This window comes from Oryctolagus cuniculus, chromosome 12 (assembly GCF_051225735.1).
Source record: "Oryctolagus cuniculus isolate XC-2025 breed Fujian yellow rabbit chromosome 12, ASM5122573v1, whole genome shotgun sequence".
Lineage (NCBI taxonomy): Eukaryota > Metazoa > Chordata > Mammalia > Lagomorpha > Leporidae > Oryctolagus > Oryctolagus cuniculus.
In genome coordinates, this window is record NC_142878.1 from 63,651,329 (window position 1) to 63,667,182 (window position 15,854).

The 15,854-nt window shown below is 55.6% G+C and overlaps 2 protein-coding genes and 1 long non-coding RNA gene across 8 annotated transcripts in view; 2 read left to right on the forward strand and 1 right to left on the reverse strand.

The window, feature by feature from the left end:
- KNSTRN (kinetochore localized astrin (SPAG5) binding protein) overlaps positions 1–15,854 on the forward strand; it is a 133,486-nt gene that overhangs the window by 58,540 nt on the left and 59,092 nt on the right. The gene's annotated exons all lie outside the window — the stretch shown is intronic.
- LOC149123083 (uncharacterized) lies at positions 6,117–9,770 on the reverse strand. Of its 2 annotated transcripts, none has more exons than XR_016217568.1 (3): positions 9,710–9,770; positions 8,678–8,792; positions 6,117–7,726 (listed from the first exon to the last, which is right to left on the reverse strand). It is a non-coding gene; the product is annotated as an uncharacterized LOC149123083 (long non-coding RNA). The 2 variants fall into 2 exon arrangements; XR_016217567.1 differs by lacking the exon at positions 9,710–9,770 and adding an exon at positions 9,271–9,697.
- Positions 7,631–13,009, forward strand: INAFM2 (InaF motif containing 2). 2 transcript variants are annotated; one of them, XR_016217566.1, is made up of 2 exons: positions 7,631–7,768; positions 12,687–13,009. XR_016217566.1 is itself a non-coding variant. In XM_089309436.1 (2 exons), exon 1 carries the CDS (start codon positions 10,439–10,441, stop codon positions 10,904–10,906), a length of 468 nt encoding a protein of 155 aa, XP_089165562.1. In that variant the 5' UTR covers positions 10,020–10,438; the 3' UTR covers positions 10,907–11,350; positions 12,687–13,009. The 2 variants fall into 2 exon arrangements, 1 of the variants encoding a protein (XP_089165562.1); XM_089309436.1 differs by lacking the exon at positions 7,631–7,768 and adding an exon at positions 10,020–11,350.

A 15,854-nucleotide genomic window follows, 5' to 3' on the forward strand; every position in this document is an offset into this window, starting at 1 on the left:
TGCTCATAAATCCGTTCAGGTTTTTCCATCTGGGAGCTGATTAGGAAAAATGCTAAATAGTAATAATGAAGTGGATGTGAAGAGAGTCAGGGAAGTCACACACAAATACCCAGTTTGAGAAACTGAGGCCTTGGGCTCCTGGGCTGAGCTGGGTGCAGGGCCAAGCGTGCCCGCAGGTGGGCAGCAGAAGGGTGAGGATGCCCCCTGCTGGGCACACATGAGAGCGTGCGCCCCTGGGGAAAGGCCCAGCTATCCAGGGAAAGCGAGCACTCAGTTCCCGGCAGACGCCTGTCCGTGGCGATTCAGAGACGCACGTGCTGTCAATTGGCCTGGGGCCAGCGAGGGCGCTAAGAGCCTGTGCGCAGCCTGGTGCCACCTCCCAGGAGCAGATCCCAAGTCCACTTGCTCACTTGGCAGTGTTGGGTGCCAATCACCTGCTTTGGCTTCCCAATCTGTTCTTCAGAGATGTTCCGTGGTAGAAGTTGAACTCAGATCTTCTGGTGTCACTTCCAGCCAAACAAGGGAGTCAGATTAGCTCAGCCTCTCGCCCAGTGCCTGGCCTGGCCTAATGAGGCAGTGAGGTTTGAGAGTGGGAAGATCTGTGTGTGTCTTGGGCCAACAGCTTGCTTACTTTTGGAATGGAGGTGGCTTGGTTATTACATCCTCTGGGGCCTGGCACAAGGAGCTACACTCACTACTCTATGAGCCCAGCCACTTACTAGCTGGTTTATCTTGTGATACTTAATCTTCCCGTGCCTCACCTTTCCTATCTGTAAAATGGGGATAATAATGGGTGTTTGCTTAAGATGCTGCGTAGGACACCCACCCTGCCCATATCAGAGTGTCTGGGTTTGAGTCCTGGTCCCTGTGCTCCTGACTCCAGCTTCCTTGCAATGCACACCTGCAAGACAGTGATGATGGCTCAAGTAGCCGGGTCCCACTTGGGAGACCTGGGTTGAATTCCTGCCTCTTGATTTCAGCCTGACACAGCCCAGGCTGTTGCAAGCATTTAGGAAATAAATCAGTGGATGGAGGCTCTTTCTCTCTCGCTCTCTCTGTTAGTCTCTGTCTCTGCCTCTGTCTCCACACTATAAATAAATAAATAAATGCAGCATTCAGGTGTATGTTCTTTCCACAACTCGTATCTTCACTGGTTCATTCTTTGGATTTTTTTAAAGATTTATTTATGTTCGAAAGGCAGAGTTACAGAGAGACAGGGAGAGACAGAGAGAGTGAGATCTTCCATTCATTGGTTCGCTCCCCAAATGGCTGCAATGGCCGAGGCTGGACTAGGCAGGAGCCAGGAGCCTGAAACTCCATCCTGATCGCACACATGGGTGGCAGGGGCCTAGGCCTTCCCAGGGGCATTAGCAAGGAGCTGGGTTGGAAGCAGAGCAGCTGGGGCACTCACATGGGATCCCAGTGTTGCAGGCAGTGGGTTAACCCACTTCTCCAAGCCAGTCCCTGTTCTTTGGATTTTTCTCCCAGCACTTTGTGCAGATTAGGGGCTGAATCCACCTTCCCAGTGCAAGCTGTTAGGGACACTCCTAGCTATGGGCTAAAGCAGGTCCAAGCTGCCTGAAGTCATGGAGTCAGGAACACGGGAGCTCCAGTCACGGCAAGTGCCAGCCTCCCAGCAGCCTGATACCCACCAGCTCCACCGCTGACGAGACAGGCACGAGAATGACGACAGCTGTCGAGCCGCCCAGCTGCGTGCACAGCTGTGGCTCCAGAGCCAGCACTATGCCCGCAAAGAGCTGAGTATCACGCAGAGCTGGGGCAGGGCTGGGCTGCAGGTGCTCAGCGGGACAGGAGAGGCAAGGGATTAAGACCTCACGTGTCAGGGCTGGTGCTGTGGTGTGGCATAGCAGGTACAGCAACCACCTGCAGTGCTAGCATCCCATATGAGACCCGGCTGCTCCACTTCCTGTCCAGCTCTCTGCTATGGCTGAGAAAGCAGTAGAAGATGGCCCAGTCCTTGGGCCCCTGCACCTGTGTAGGAAACTCAGAAGAAGCTCCTGGCTCCTGGCTTCGGATCAGCTCAGCTCCAGTGGTTACAGCCATTTGGGGAGTGAACAAGTGGATGGAAGGCTTCTCTTTCTCTCTCTCTCACGCTCTGCCTCTGCCTCTCTGTAGCTCTGCCTTTCCAATAAATAAATAAATCTTCAAAAAAAAAAAGAAAGAAAGAAAGAAAAAGACCTCACATGTCCTGCCATCACCACCCCCTCTAGGACACAGAAGGAGCCGTCTGGGACGGGAGGAGGAAACGTGTGTATCCTGTGGCTGTTTCCCTTTGAAGGGCCATTCAGAATCAAACTCACCTGGAGGTGTGGCGAATGAACACTGGATCGGTCCTCAAGAAGCCCAGATTTTAGACCCAGCTGGAGCCAAGGTTTGCTGCGCGATCTTGGCAAGCTGCCAGAGCTGTTAAGCTTTTGATCGCTTCTAAGATTCCTTCCAGCTCTAAACATCTCTCTCATCAGCAGGGCCCACATTGGTTTTTCTTTTTTTTTCTTTTTTTTTTCTCCTGCTTTCCGGAAACTCTGAGAGATGACAAACCTAGATAAGAGAGTTGCAGATGGCAGGAAGGCTTGGCTCTTGCCCCAGCATGGTATTCTTGGGCACATTTACTCATCTTCTCTGCCTCTGTTTATCCATCTGAGAAATGGACCCATGTTTGTAAGCATAATGGAAATAAATGAGGTGATGTCCATCTCCAGGTAGGCACAGTGTTTTGCACATGGGCAGTGCCTTCAGTGTTAATCAGTTGCTTCTGTCCTTTCTCCTGTCCTGGCTCTCCTTTGTATCAGGATTTGACACAGTGGCTAAAACGCTGCCTGGGACAAGGGCATCCCATAGCAGAGTGCCTGGGTTTTGAGTCCTGGCTTACTGATTCCAGCTTCCTGTTAATGCACCAAGGCACCAGATAGCTCCGGTTCTCAGGTCCCTGCCACCACGTAGGAGAACTAGGTTCGGTTCCGGCTTTCAGGTAGCCCAGCCCTGGGTGTTGTGGGCATTTGTGGAGTGAAACAGTGGATGACAGAACTCACTCTCTTTCAGATAAAATGGCAACAATCAATAATGATGATACTTGATCACAGCACAGCCATGACCACAGAAGTCAAGCCCTCAGTGTGGATGGCGGGAAGCTGGGGAGCACAGGAATTTGTCGAGTGATGGATTCAGGATCCAGAAACACCCCAACCTGCTGGAGCAGTGGCCTAAACCTCACTAAGAGAAATGATCAGGGCTCAGCTGAGAGATCCGGGCTGGGCTCCAAGGCACCGACTGTACAGGACAGCGTGGAGAAGAGGCAGCTTAGCAGAAACACGTGTGAATAAAACTGAGGGTTTTCGCTGACAGCCAGCTCCATCTGAGTCAAACGACAGAGCTGCCAATAAAAGCGGACAGACTCTCAGGCTGCTGGATTGAAGTGGCGTGCCAAGCCCAGGCTCCATCTTGGTATCAGACGAGAATAATCTGCACGGCTCCGGCATCGCTGTGTCTCCCTTGCTGCACCCAGAGCCTCTGAATCAGCTCTGGGATCAGCAGGCAGGGAGTGGTAGGGTAAGGAGTCTGGATTTCTCAGAGCTTCACCCCTGGTTCCAAGGTGCAACCAGAACTCCGGAACACAGACAAGGAAGACTGCACCTGGCATGCTTGGGAACACCGTCCTGAGCCGTGTGCCTGGATCACAAGGAAGCACACAAGCTGGAAGACGTTTGGCGGCCAGGATGCACACACGCTCTGTGGGGATTGGCAAGGGGTGAACCAAGGCACGGAGACAGGGAGGTCCACCTGCACGTGGATGAGACTTGTTGTCTTAGGCCCCCAGGGACAGAATCCAAGGGGGCTGGTTTAGGTCAAGTTTCTCAAGCAGCATTCTGAGATGGAGATTGCTCGCAAGGAGTTTATTGGGGTTGGGGGGTGGGGCATGTTCAGAGACGACGGTTCCAAGGTGGTCATTGAAGCAGGATTAAGCAGAGATAGAGATGGGGTCCCAATGTGGTCCCCACACAGAACACCACCTTATGCGCTGCACCCAACACCTGTCCCCACACAGAACACCTCCACAGGGAGTTTGGGGTTGAGATGACCCCTCCAAGTTAGCCCCAGCTGGGGAAGAGGGTCAGTCTTTTCAATCCCACACTGCCCAGGTGACTACCCCTAGGGATGGGTCATAAAGTGAGGTACCCACCGCCCCTGGGTGAGTGAAGAAAACACTAGGGGAGACACAGAGCCGTGAGCCATCAGCAGCCCACACTTCCAGCAGCTTGGGGGACAAGCTTGTACCCACTGTCAGAGCCTGGGAAGTGCACGCAGCGACACGGCAGTCCCCGCTCTGGCCCGGCTCCGAGCCGCTCGCTTCGCAGAGTAAGTTCACTGTTCCTGCGAACAGCTCCTTCAGAACACTGGGGATGGTTTCCTGGACACTTACAGGGGTAGCCCCATGACCGCAGCCAGTCTTCGTGTCACAACTGGTCCTCATCAGCCCCCACTTCTGTTACTCAACTCTGAATTCTCTCTACCTTCAGTTTGAGTCTGCCAGGCTTGCCTGGTAGGGTGAGCAACCACCAACCACCTCATCCTGCCTCTCCAGGCCACGCTGCTGAAGTTTCCCCTTGTCACCAAAATCAGGCAAGGCAGTGTCAAGAGCTCCTGGATCACCTGGCTGCCAAGCGTATAGCAGCCGTGACGAGGGTCACTTATGCCCACCGGGAAGGGAGTCCTTTCTTTGCCTGCTGGTCTGTGGGCACAAGAATGTGAAGGAGAGAAAGCAGCCATATTAGAATGTATGGGGTTCATGTTCTGTCCACTAGTGGAATCTCAGAGAGCCTGAAACCGTAGGAGCAGGAACTACAAATTCCCCCGGAACTGTGGGAGTGGTGGGAAGTGGGCTCATTCCAACTTCTACTCCCAGTTTTCTAAACCTCTGCATTCTACTCGTTGAGCCACAGCACCATACGTTAGTTGTTAACTCGGGGCACACTTCCTGCTGCTCCAGCACCCACAGAAGGCTGCGCTGTGGCTCCCTCTGCTCTGTTCAGCCCTAGGTAGTGAGATACGCACTAAGCCCCGAAGAGCCCGTCATCGAGCACGAGGTGGGATGATGCTGCGTTGAGACCTCATGTCAGTGAGTCAAACACTCTTCAAGCCCCTCGAGAGCAGCCTTTGGGCAGGAAAGACAAATCTACACCCAGAATCCACATCAACTCAAGCAAAGACGAGTCAGTTAACCCTGGCAGAGTAGAGAAAAGCCAATGCAGTCAACTTGGCCACCAAGTCAGTCACTGGCTGGCCATCAGTTGCTGGAAGGTTGGACACCGGCAGTGACAACAGCAAGATCTGCCTTGGTGGGTGGGAGTCCATTCTCCTGCACCACACCTGCCAACATACCCACGTGCTGCCCTCTCTGCCACCACGGCCACTGTTAGGGTACAGTAGGACTCGTCTCCCCCAAAACTCATGCAAGATGATTAAACTCTGATGTCTTGATGGTTGACAATCAAGGGTGAAGGCTTGATCTAATTGTGGGGCTAGGAGGTGAGTCTGGTGGGTAGTGTTCAGGTCGCTGGAGCATGCCCTTAGAGGATGGCTCTCAGGAGAGGGTTGATTATTGTTTGACTTCGAGTTCAGTCTGGATTCTCTTTCCGTCTCCACTTCCTAGCTCACCATGTCATTGTTCCTCCACACCTGCCATGGCCAGCCTCCCACAGACACCAGAAGTAACCCACCCGATCCTGAACTGGGGCCAGCACTATGGCGTAGCAGGTAAAGCTGCCACCTGCAGGGGCTCTAACATCTCAAATGGATGCCGGTTTGAGTCCCAGCTGCTCCACTTGTGATCCAGATCCCTGCTAATGCGCCTGGGAAAGCAGCGGAGGATGGCCCAAGTGCCTGGGCTCCTGTACCCATGTAGGAGACCTGGAAGAAGCTCCTGGCTCCTGGCTGTGGATTGGCCCAGCTCCAGCTGTTGCAGCCATTCAGAGAGTAAACCAGCAGATGGAAGGCCTCTTTTCCCCCTGCCCTCTGGCCTATAAATCTGCCTCTCAAATAACAAATAAATCTAAAAACAAACAAACAAACAAACAAACAAAAACTCCAAACTGTAAGCTGATATAAACCTTTTATTTCCCAAGAAGCTCCTCTAAGCTATTTAGTTAAAGTAAGGAAACATGGGTTAATACAGCCTCCTCACTGGGCCAGCACAGGAGGGGCACAGCGAAGACCAGCGCACAGCAACTCCAAGTCAATCCATCTAGCAGGTGTACAGTGTCTCCTCCATGGTGGGTGCTCTCCGGGGGACGCCGACAACAACACGCAGCTCATCACACTGTTCTGCCCACCCCCATAGACCCTCACAGCCTTCCAGTAGTTCCCTTTCTGGGCCCCTAAGCAACCAATCCCTGGGCCTGTGTGTTTTTACATCAGGCCACTCTGCTGGGACCACGAGAGTGATTCGGTTCCTAGTCAGGTAGCAGTGTCACCCAAATCTTTAATGGGTTTGGCTGCACCACTTTCCCCAGCGCACAGCTACCCAAGTAAGTGACGTCGGGCCTGTTTGGGGAAGGGGAGGGGACATTAGGACTATATTGCTGCAGTATCGCGGGAGCCGTCCTCTTGGGGACCTGACCTCCAAGTCGGGCTCTAAATCTGGAAATTGAATCAAGTCTGGAAGCCAGACAAGGTATTGTGACTTTTCATAGGAACTGCTGCCACCAACCTCCTGGTCTTTCTTCCTTGATTTAATTTACAGCTCAGCCATTCTCAGTGTGTAGTCTACAGAGCCCTGGGGTTTCGCAAGGTCAAAATTACTTTTATAATACTAAGATGCCATTGGCATTTCTAACTGTGTTGACAATCGCACTAATAGTGCAAGAGCAATGGAGAATAAAACTTCTGGTGTCTTACAGACTGAGCCAGTCACTTGTTGTAGATAAAAAAGAAAAATAAATCACTTAAGAATATCCTTAACAAAGCAACAAAAAAATTCAGTTCTATTAAATAATGGCCCTTAAATCCATGTATTTTTTTAGCACTTCCTGTGTTCAAACGGAAACTACTGCACACAGAAGTATCATGGTTCTGCCAGCAAAAGGACTTGTGGGGTTAAATTTTTTTTAAGATTTATTTATTTTTTAATTTATTTATTGGGGTCAGCGCTGTGACTCAGTGAGTTAATACCCTGGCCTGAAGCGCTGGCATCCCATATGGGTGCCAGTTCTAGTCCCGGCTGCCCCTCTTCCAATCCAGCTCTCTGCTATGGCCTGAGAAAGAGGGTAACAGATCACATTTACAGACAGGTGCTCCCTACCGGTCAAGTATGCCTCATTCAACCAAATGCTCAGTCCCGCCTCCCCTGTATCCGTCCTGGCCGTGCCTGTTGGCGGCTTCTGCAGCGCCTCCCCTCCTAGGCCCTCACATGTCTCTGACTGGGATTTGTTGCAAATTGGCTCTATTTATTGGTCCTGTGGTTGGGGGTGGGGGGGAGGCAGGTTCCCTTGGCAGCTGTCCCAGGGATAGTTGTAGCTTCGAGCCATCACCAGGCGACGCTCCTGGCAGCGTGGCCCCTCCTCCACAACATCCATTGCAAAGTTCAGTTCCGTGCGTACGTACGAGGCAGAGTGGAGCGGCGATCAAGACCCCAGCGCCCCGGCTTGGAAGCAAAACCTCTGGTTACGTGACCTTGGGCAAATTCCTTAACCTCTTTGAGGCGTTTCTTCACCTACAAAATGAAGACACGGTGTAACTACCTGAGACAAGGAATGTAAGTACGTGGTATAACGCCTAAGGGCGTGGTCGCTGTCCCTGTTAGAATAGATCCGAAAGAAGCCTGGAAGAGCTGCCCCGGGGAGCGGACAACGAGGTACACCACTGTGCAAGGTCTTTCGTGCTCTGGGGGATGTTGTGGCGGAGGCTCCAGGATCAACCCTGGGAAGCACAAAGGCTGGCCTTTTGGGCCCATTCTGTCCCCACCCTGCCTCGATTCCAGTGGGGGAGAGGCACTTAGAGAAGCATATTCACTTTCAGGCCACTAGGGGGCCATTTAGTTGCCTGCAACAAGAATACGCTAATGGTTTCTTAATGGCTCAGGCACCAGGGAGATAGGGCTCAATTAGATCTGAAAGCATTTTGAGTTCCTGGGGTAAAAGACACTATGTAAATCCCGATAATAAATAGGGCTTATTGATGACAGGTTAAAGAATCTGGCACTGTTTGGTTTGGAGAAGAATAGGGTAAGAGGAATTGAATAAGGACTCCAAGTACATTATTCCTCAGTAAAAGAGTGGCATGCTGTTTTCCGACTCCACTGGGTACAAGCAGGAAGAAATGCTTAATTTGCAGTAGAAATGGAAATGCAACATGGAGGTGCGTTGAAGAAAGGGGGTGGAAGGAAGCTTTGTATTGGCCTTGGGGAGAGAAGCAGGATCTGTATTGCCAGATGAGATCAGGGGAGAGAAGAAAGGACAACCTCAAGTCAGGGATTTTAACCCAACAGGCTGCCCGGCCACACCAGCTCCGGCTGGCCTGGGAACAGGGTGCCGGAGAAGTTCTCCATTAACCTACAAAAAGCAAGACACATTCGGAACTTCCAATGCCCTTGACATTTCTAAGTAACAAAGACAGACTTTTCCTAATGGCATCCAGCTGGCCTCGGTTAGTGGCAGACCCATACCTGGGCTAGAAGCCTGGGGTCCCAGCCGCATGCTGGGGAGGCAGGGCTGGTGTGTGTGTGTGGGTGGTGGTGGGGGTGCTTCCTCCTGGGGGAGGGGTCTGAAGACCAAAGGTTCCTAGAGGAAGAAGGAAGTCCTGTCAGAAGCCAGGTCAGGCTGACAGTCGCTGGGCCAGGAGGACTCACCCACAGACCCCACTAGAACCCAGTCCTCCCGGCCCACACACTCACGCAGGCACCCGGGAGGTCCACACACCCTGTGTTCTGGGAGCACAGGAAGTAGCATCATTCCAGGAGGAGGGAAGCAGAAATTCTGGAGCCTTACAGAGAGGGAAGGAGGGGAGGAGGCGGGGGTGGGGGGAGGGCAGAGGAGGAGACCCCCGGGTTGTCAGTAGGCAGGAAGTCCAAAGAGTGGGCTGGAAGCCCACTGCCAGGCCCCTGACCTGGAGCCAGGGAAGACAGATTTCAAGTGGGAAGGGGACAGAGAGAGGAGGGACCACCCCCAGCCCCCACCACAGGTTCTGAGGCACCAGAGGATTAGGGAAGAACAGCGCCCTGAGCGAAGGCAACCCCCTGAGTCCAAATCAAGGCCAAACCTGGGGAGTCCGAAGGCCAAAAGTGGGACCTGGGACCTGTTACGAACGTGGGGACCTAGGTGGCAGGTGAGTGTCTAGAGTCAGTTAGCCCGTGGCTCTGTCTCAGAGGCTCCAGCAGCTTTGGACAGCCTGATTCCGGAGCACCGAGCGGACAGGGAATTGGGAAAGTTCCAGCAGAATTCTGGGTCCAGATCGCAGCCTGGACTGCGAGAAGGAGCGCGACCAGCTGAGGCCTCCCCTGGACGAGCACCCGGCTCCTTAGGGGTGAAGGGACCTGGGAGACCTGCCCAGCAAGTGCGCGGAGCGGGGCGCCAGCCGACAGCGCTAACGCGGCATCACCTGCGCGCGCGCACACACACCCGCGCGCACACACACACACACACACACTGCAGGGGGTAAGCTGAGGCCAGGGAGCCGCAGCGGGATGCTGCCGTTGCACCTGTCACGGCGGAGCAGGGACGCGCCCGCGGCCGCAGCTCCGCGCTCCGCCCGCGCTCCCCGCCCCTCCGCCCCCCCTTTCAGCTCCGCACCCCGCCCCGCTCTACGCCGTTCCCCTTTTAAAGAAGCGCCCGGGGCGCCAGTCCGCGCCTCGCCAGCCGGCGCGGGGCCGCGGCGACGTCGCCCTTTTAAGAGCCCGCCTCCCGTCACCGTGTCTTAACGGGGCGTCCCCGCGGGCGCGCGGCGCCCGGCCACAGCCCGCCTCCCCGCGCGGCACTTCCGGGCCTCGGCGTCGCCCTTTTAAGAGGCAGCCCCAGCGGCGCGCTCCCCGCCCCGGTGGCCGGCGCGCGAGGCGGGGGAGCCGGCCGGAGCAGCTCGCGGTCCGCGCGGCCACTGGAGACCGGGCGGCCGGCGGCCGAGAAAGCAGCGGCGGCGGCGGATGGGGACGCGGAGCCGGGCGGCTGTGGCAGCTGTGGCTGTGGCGGCGGCGGGGAAGCAGCTGACGGGGCGGCGGCGGCGGCGGCGGTGGCGGCGGTGACTGGCCCAGGCCCCGTCGGCGGCCGCAGCGACGCGGTGGCGGGCGACGGGCGGGCGGCGTGAGGAGCGGCGGCGGAGCGCCGAGCCGCCGGGAACCGAGGGCGTCGGGCCGCCCCTGCCCAGTCCTCGCAGGCCGCCAGGCCCCCCTCCAGCCGGGGCCGTGGAGCACCGGGGCAAAGGCCGGGGCCCCCCCATGAAGGAGCGCGACTCGGCCCCGGCCGAGCGGGGCAAGCCGGCCACCTACACCGGGGACAAGAAGGCGAAGATGGCGGCCAAGACCAACAAGAAGTGGGTCCGGCTCGCCACCGTGTTCGCCTACGTGCTCTCCGTGTCGCTGGCCGCCATCGTGCTCGCCGTCTACTACAGCCTCATCTGGCAGCCGGTGGGCGCCGGGACCTCGGGCGGAGCCTCCGGCCCGCCCCCCGGCGGCTCCAACGCCACCGGCCCGTCGGGGACTTCGGGGGCGGCGGCGGCGGCGGGGCCCAACACCACCCGGTCGTCCCGCCGCGAGGCGCCGCGCGCCGCGCCCCCGCTGCAGGCTGCGCGGCCCGCGCCTCCGGAGCCCCCTGCAGGCGATGCCCCGGCCGGGCCGCTCGAGCGGCCGCGGGGCCAGGACGAGGACCCGGAGGAGGCGGCGGCGGCGGCGCCCGGGAGTCGATGAGCCCCTCCGCTCTGGGGGCGGCGGGGAACTACCCTCTGCAAGCCCGGAGGCTAGACTTGGCGGCCGGACGGCGCGGGGAGCCCGTGGGAGTGCCCCCCGCAACCCCATGATCGCCCACTCAGTCCAAGAGCCGGTGGCCCGCAGCCCGATCTTAAACAGCCACGGGACCACGATTCGCCGGGGGCTCAGGCTTTGATCTTCCGAGGACCGTTCTGCGCCAGGGCCTTGAGCCATAAGGGGGATGGGGTGAAGGGTGGAGATCCCAGCGAGGAACCCTTGTGTGCCGCTCGCTCGCTCTGGTGTACCCTACGCGCAGGGGTGTCTCGGGCTTTCCCCTCCAGACTCAGGGGAAAGAGAGAGCTGTTGGCTCCTTTTTTTTTTTTTTTTTTTAATATAAGCTGAAGCTCTCGCCAGGAGGAGGGCACCAAAAGTAGTGGAGCTCAGGTACGTCAACCTAGTTGCAGTGGCCAGAGATGCATTTAATTTATAGATCCCTGTATATAGTTGTCGACATATGCACTAGAAGATATAATCACATAGAAGCGCAGGACCCCTCCCCCACCCTGGGTAGCTACTGACTGATGGGGTCACACCAGGGCGGGTTGCCGGGCCCCAAAGTGCACCTAGCCAGAAGGGCACAGAGACAGTTCCTGTCATCGCCCCTCTTTTCCCTGCCCCACCCTCTCATTTCAGAGAGAGAGGTTTATGGCTTTCTTCCACAAACGCTGTGATGGTTCTTGGGCTGTGGACAACCTTAGCTGTGAGAGCGGGGCCGGGGCGCAGGGGATGCACTGATGCCCTGCTCTTCCCGCCCCAGTCCCCACACCACAGTGGCTTCTTGCTGGGGCCCCAAGTGTCTGGATGCGGGCCAGGGAGGAAGGCAGGGAAGAGCCCTGCCGCCGCCGGCTTCCACGGCCACCCTCCCCTCTCGGAGGTCTTTTTAGAAGAGCAGGCTTTTCTAAGGAGAGTGGCCGGCAAGTGTGTGTGTGTTCCTGCTCCTCAAGGTCCCCTCTCGGTCTCGTCTTTCTCCCCTTCCTCAAGCTCTCATCTGATTCACCTTCGCGCTCCCTGTTCCTTGAGTCTGTAGTGACAAAGCAGCCCTGCCCTGGGACAGCACCAGCGCTTTGATGGGGTCCTCCAGCTGTAGGACTGGGGCAGGCCGGGGGGAGCTTCCGTAGCCCAGCCAGGCCAAGGCTGAATGCTGCCTGCAGCCGTGCAGAGGGGTGGCGATCAGCTCTGGGGCAGCGGAGTGGTCCTTCCTCAGTGTGGATCCCACTTCCTCCTGCTCTTGCAGTTGGGCAGTTGAGTGTGGGTAGTGACAAGATAGCAAGCCCTCTGGCGTTTCCTTTTTGGGAAATGCACTGGCTTTTTTTTTTTTTTTTTTTTTTTTTTTTTTGACAAAAACCTGACCCACCTGAGTCCTGAAGCAGTTTGTCTTGCAGGCTTCTGGCCTGCAACCCGAGCGCTGAGCCAGGTTTACAGGGGAACAGCCTTGCTCTAAGCCATGTCCTGTTGTGGGCACAATAACAGAACTGAGCTGTCGCAGCCTCCCAGCTGGCTGGCAGCACCCCCAAGGTCTCTGGCCTAGAGGACATTTCTTAGGAGCCGACCACGACTTCAGCATTAGGAAGCGTGGGAGGCCTTTTCCATTTTTCGGTGGGAGACTAGAGGGAGAACCACAAGATGCCACTTTATAACTATAATAGCTGTAATTTATATTTACTGTGTGAATTTTTAGTCCTATATTTTAATAATTTGTAAATTGATCTCTTATTCCAAGAACCCTTTGAACTCACAGGAGAACGTCTGGGAGTCCAGTTCCCTGTCCCCTTCCTGCCCCCGCTTTCTGGACTGTTTAGATCCACTTTGGGATGGATCAGAGAGGCTGGAGAGACCACTCGTAGATCCAGCTGCTGGCCTCCCGACCCTCCGACGCCTTCGCTGGAATTGGGACATTGGCTCCAGCCCTAGCTGTGAACATAACCAGAGACATTATTTATAATTCAGCCATTCAAGATATACCTGTACTCAAAAAGTCCTGTATATTTTTTAAAAGTTTTATTTTTCAGGTGAACAAAAATACATTCTAAGAACTCTGCGTAAGCTGTGTGAGGCGATCATTTCTCTCAGCATTACGTGGTGGGGCAGTAGAGACTGAGGGGTTAAGTGGCCTGAGATGTGGATGGGTGGTGATGAATAGGTTTAGGAGGCAGAAGCAATTGGCCAGCTGTCGGCAGTGCCCCTGGCTGGACTGGATTGATTAGTGAGGGCTGGCGGAGCCCATCCTCACCGGGAAGCCGCCCTGGGGCCAGCAGAGCGGTGAGCTCTGGCTCAGCCACTGGAGAAAGCCAAGAAGATGCTGAGAAGATTGCCGTTGCCCGACTGGGGGCAGATGTGTGGCCGAGGAAGCTGAGAGCCCGGTAAGCGTGAATGTTAAGATTTATGGCAAACATTTAGCTGGCTGACAGCCGTGGCTGCGGCCAGGACGTGCTGCCTGATAATATCACCGTTCTCACCTTTAGACTGTTGGCCCCTAGATAACTCCAGAAGTGCTTACACGCTAACACAGGGACGGACAGACCCATGCATCCTCGGCGCTTGGCCAGGTCTTGGGCCTGCTGCGGAGGAGGTGAGCGAGCCGCACGGCTGAGAGGTGTGGGTTGCTTCAAAGGTGAGGCTTTTCCTCCACTTAAAGCAAACAAAGAAGACATGTGGGTGAAAAGCACAACTATAAGGGATTAGTTATGCTGCAAAATACACGGGAAGCAATCGAGCTCAGCCCATTATTAGACAATGCTGCCCAGAGCAAATCCGGAGTGAGACGACGGTGTCGGTGGGGCCCCCTGAGGCCTGCACTTGAGCAGAGCTGTTGGGGGGCAGCCACTGTGCTTTTCCATCACCTTGTAGTCTGCAGGGAGGCGAGGGAAAGGTCCGCCCTTCCTTTCTTTCCCTCTTCAGCCGACACAATGCTTTCTGTGAGAGGGCTTGGTAAGGCAGAGCAGAGGGGAGTGAAAGAGTTGCCGAGTGCTTGGAGCCAGCCCCTCCTTTCTGCAGACGGGGACATGTGGCTTCTGCAGCTGCACATGGCTTCACGTGCTGGGCACAGACAGCAGGCGCTGCTGGCCGACCCCAGCAGGGCCTGCCTGGCTGGGGAGCAGTGGCGAGAAATTAGCTGTAAAACTGGCCCCCCAGTTTTAAGCCAGGAAGGAGAGTTCTGTGCACAGGGTGGGGTGGTTACTGTGCTACCACTGCTTTGCACTGGGACCGCCAGGATGCTTCCCAGGTGCCTGCTGCCTTGGAAGTGACTGTGCCTGGATTTGGAGGAAGGAGTACCCTCCTTTGAGGGGAAGGTTTGGGAAGTCGGGGCCAGGGAGCCCTGTACACTGAGTTGATGTCCTCTCTGCCCAGCCAGAGCTGAGATGTGAGCAGGTGTTTCTTGGAAGTTCTAAGCATAAGCCACACCTCCTCCAGACGATTCTAGATTTCTGCATGGCATGAGACCACAGTTTTGGAAGCTTTTCTGGCTACCTTGTTTGTCCGTTTTCCCTGGGGAATTCTAAGCAAGTGTGCTCCTCAGTATTTATTTATATCCTGCTTTGCAATGCTGAATGCGGAGCATCTACTTGTTTCTACATGCTTCTTTAGGGAGAACTGGAAGGTCAGGTCCCCGACTTTAAGGCGACCACAGCCACTTCAAAGAGGTGATGATAGGCCTCCCTCTCCTGGCTGTGAGAATGGAGGGTGTTTGTGGGATTGCAGTTCAGTAACAAAAGGGGCGGGGTGGGGTGGGGGGCTGCAGTGGCTTGGCTCATTTCTCATGAGCAGTGCTGAGCGACTGGTGCAGAACCGAGGTTCTGCGAGGATGTGTGGACCGCTTGGGACAGCACCTTGTTGGATGGAATTGGCCTGGCTCTTCTGCCATTGTGGGAGTCCTGTCATAGTCCAAGTTTGTGCCTGTATCCACAACCCGCAATCTAATTCTATTAGGTAGATGGCTGAGAGGAACCCCTGCAAACTGTGGCTTGTCCTGACCTCTCCGGCCTCAGTTTTTCTATTTCCAAGCCGAGAGACTCAGGCGTGCCCTTCTCCCTGGTCCCAGGTGCCACAAGTCCACAGCTGTGTCCCATGTGACGCTTAGTGGATGCGACTGAGGCTGTGCCTCTGTGCCCCAGCCCTGTGGTCTGATGAGCTATTAAAAACACCTACTCCGTAGACATGTTTTTGGTCCACACCTGTTTCACTCACTGGCATAGCCTCTGGTTTGCTGCTGCCAGAAAGCCTGTGTTATACTTTTTGCTGTCCACATTGGTTAATGAACAAGTGAGCACAAAACCACCTCCTCCCCACATCCCCAGACTCACCAAAGCTCTCTATCCTAAGGGCAGAAAGTGTCGCCCATTTGTGCCAGCTGCCTGGTCAGTAGGGAGCGCTCTGACCCAGCCAGTTCCCTGTGTCCTGTTGGGTTCCATCAGCGTCTCTTTTCATCCCCCAGAGGAGGAACTAGAGACTACCACACAGTCTCTGCCTCGAGGGTTTACAGTCTTGCCCACAGGAGATAGTCCTTGGTAACAACTTGTCCTATTGCCCTATCTTCATAATCTGCTTTGGAACTAGCTTATGTATTAAATAGCCGAAGGCATGTTTCCTATAAACCACTATCAGGAACTAAATAACTATTTGTCCTTATAAAAAAAAAAAAAGGTAATTGGGTTGATTACGTTCTCCGCTGCCTCATTGTTGGGAGAGACTTCCCCCACTGTGCCCCTGGGCCACCTGCCCTCTCAGCTCTCTGGCTGGTAGCCTGGGCAGTGCCGAGTCATGGCAGTGGGGTCTGGGCTGGCAAGCGGCTCACAGCGTCAGGAGGATGTGGCTGGGGAGGGACCCCTGAACTGGAAGATAGGAACCCTGGGAACTGAACAATGGCATTAGTGGAAAATCCTTGACCTCT

Excerpts from the sequence above, each read along its gene's own strand:
- INAFM2 (XM_089309436.1), top strand. The coding sequence starts at position 10,439 with ATGAAGGAGCGCGACTCGGCCCCGGCCGAGCGGGGCAAGCCGGCCACC.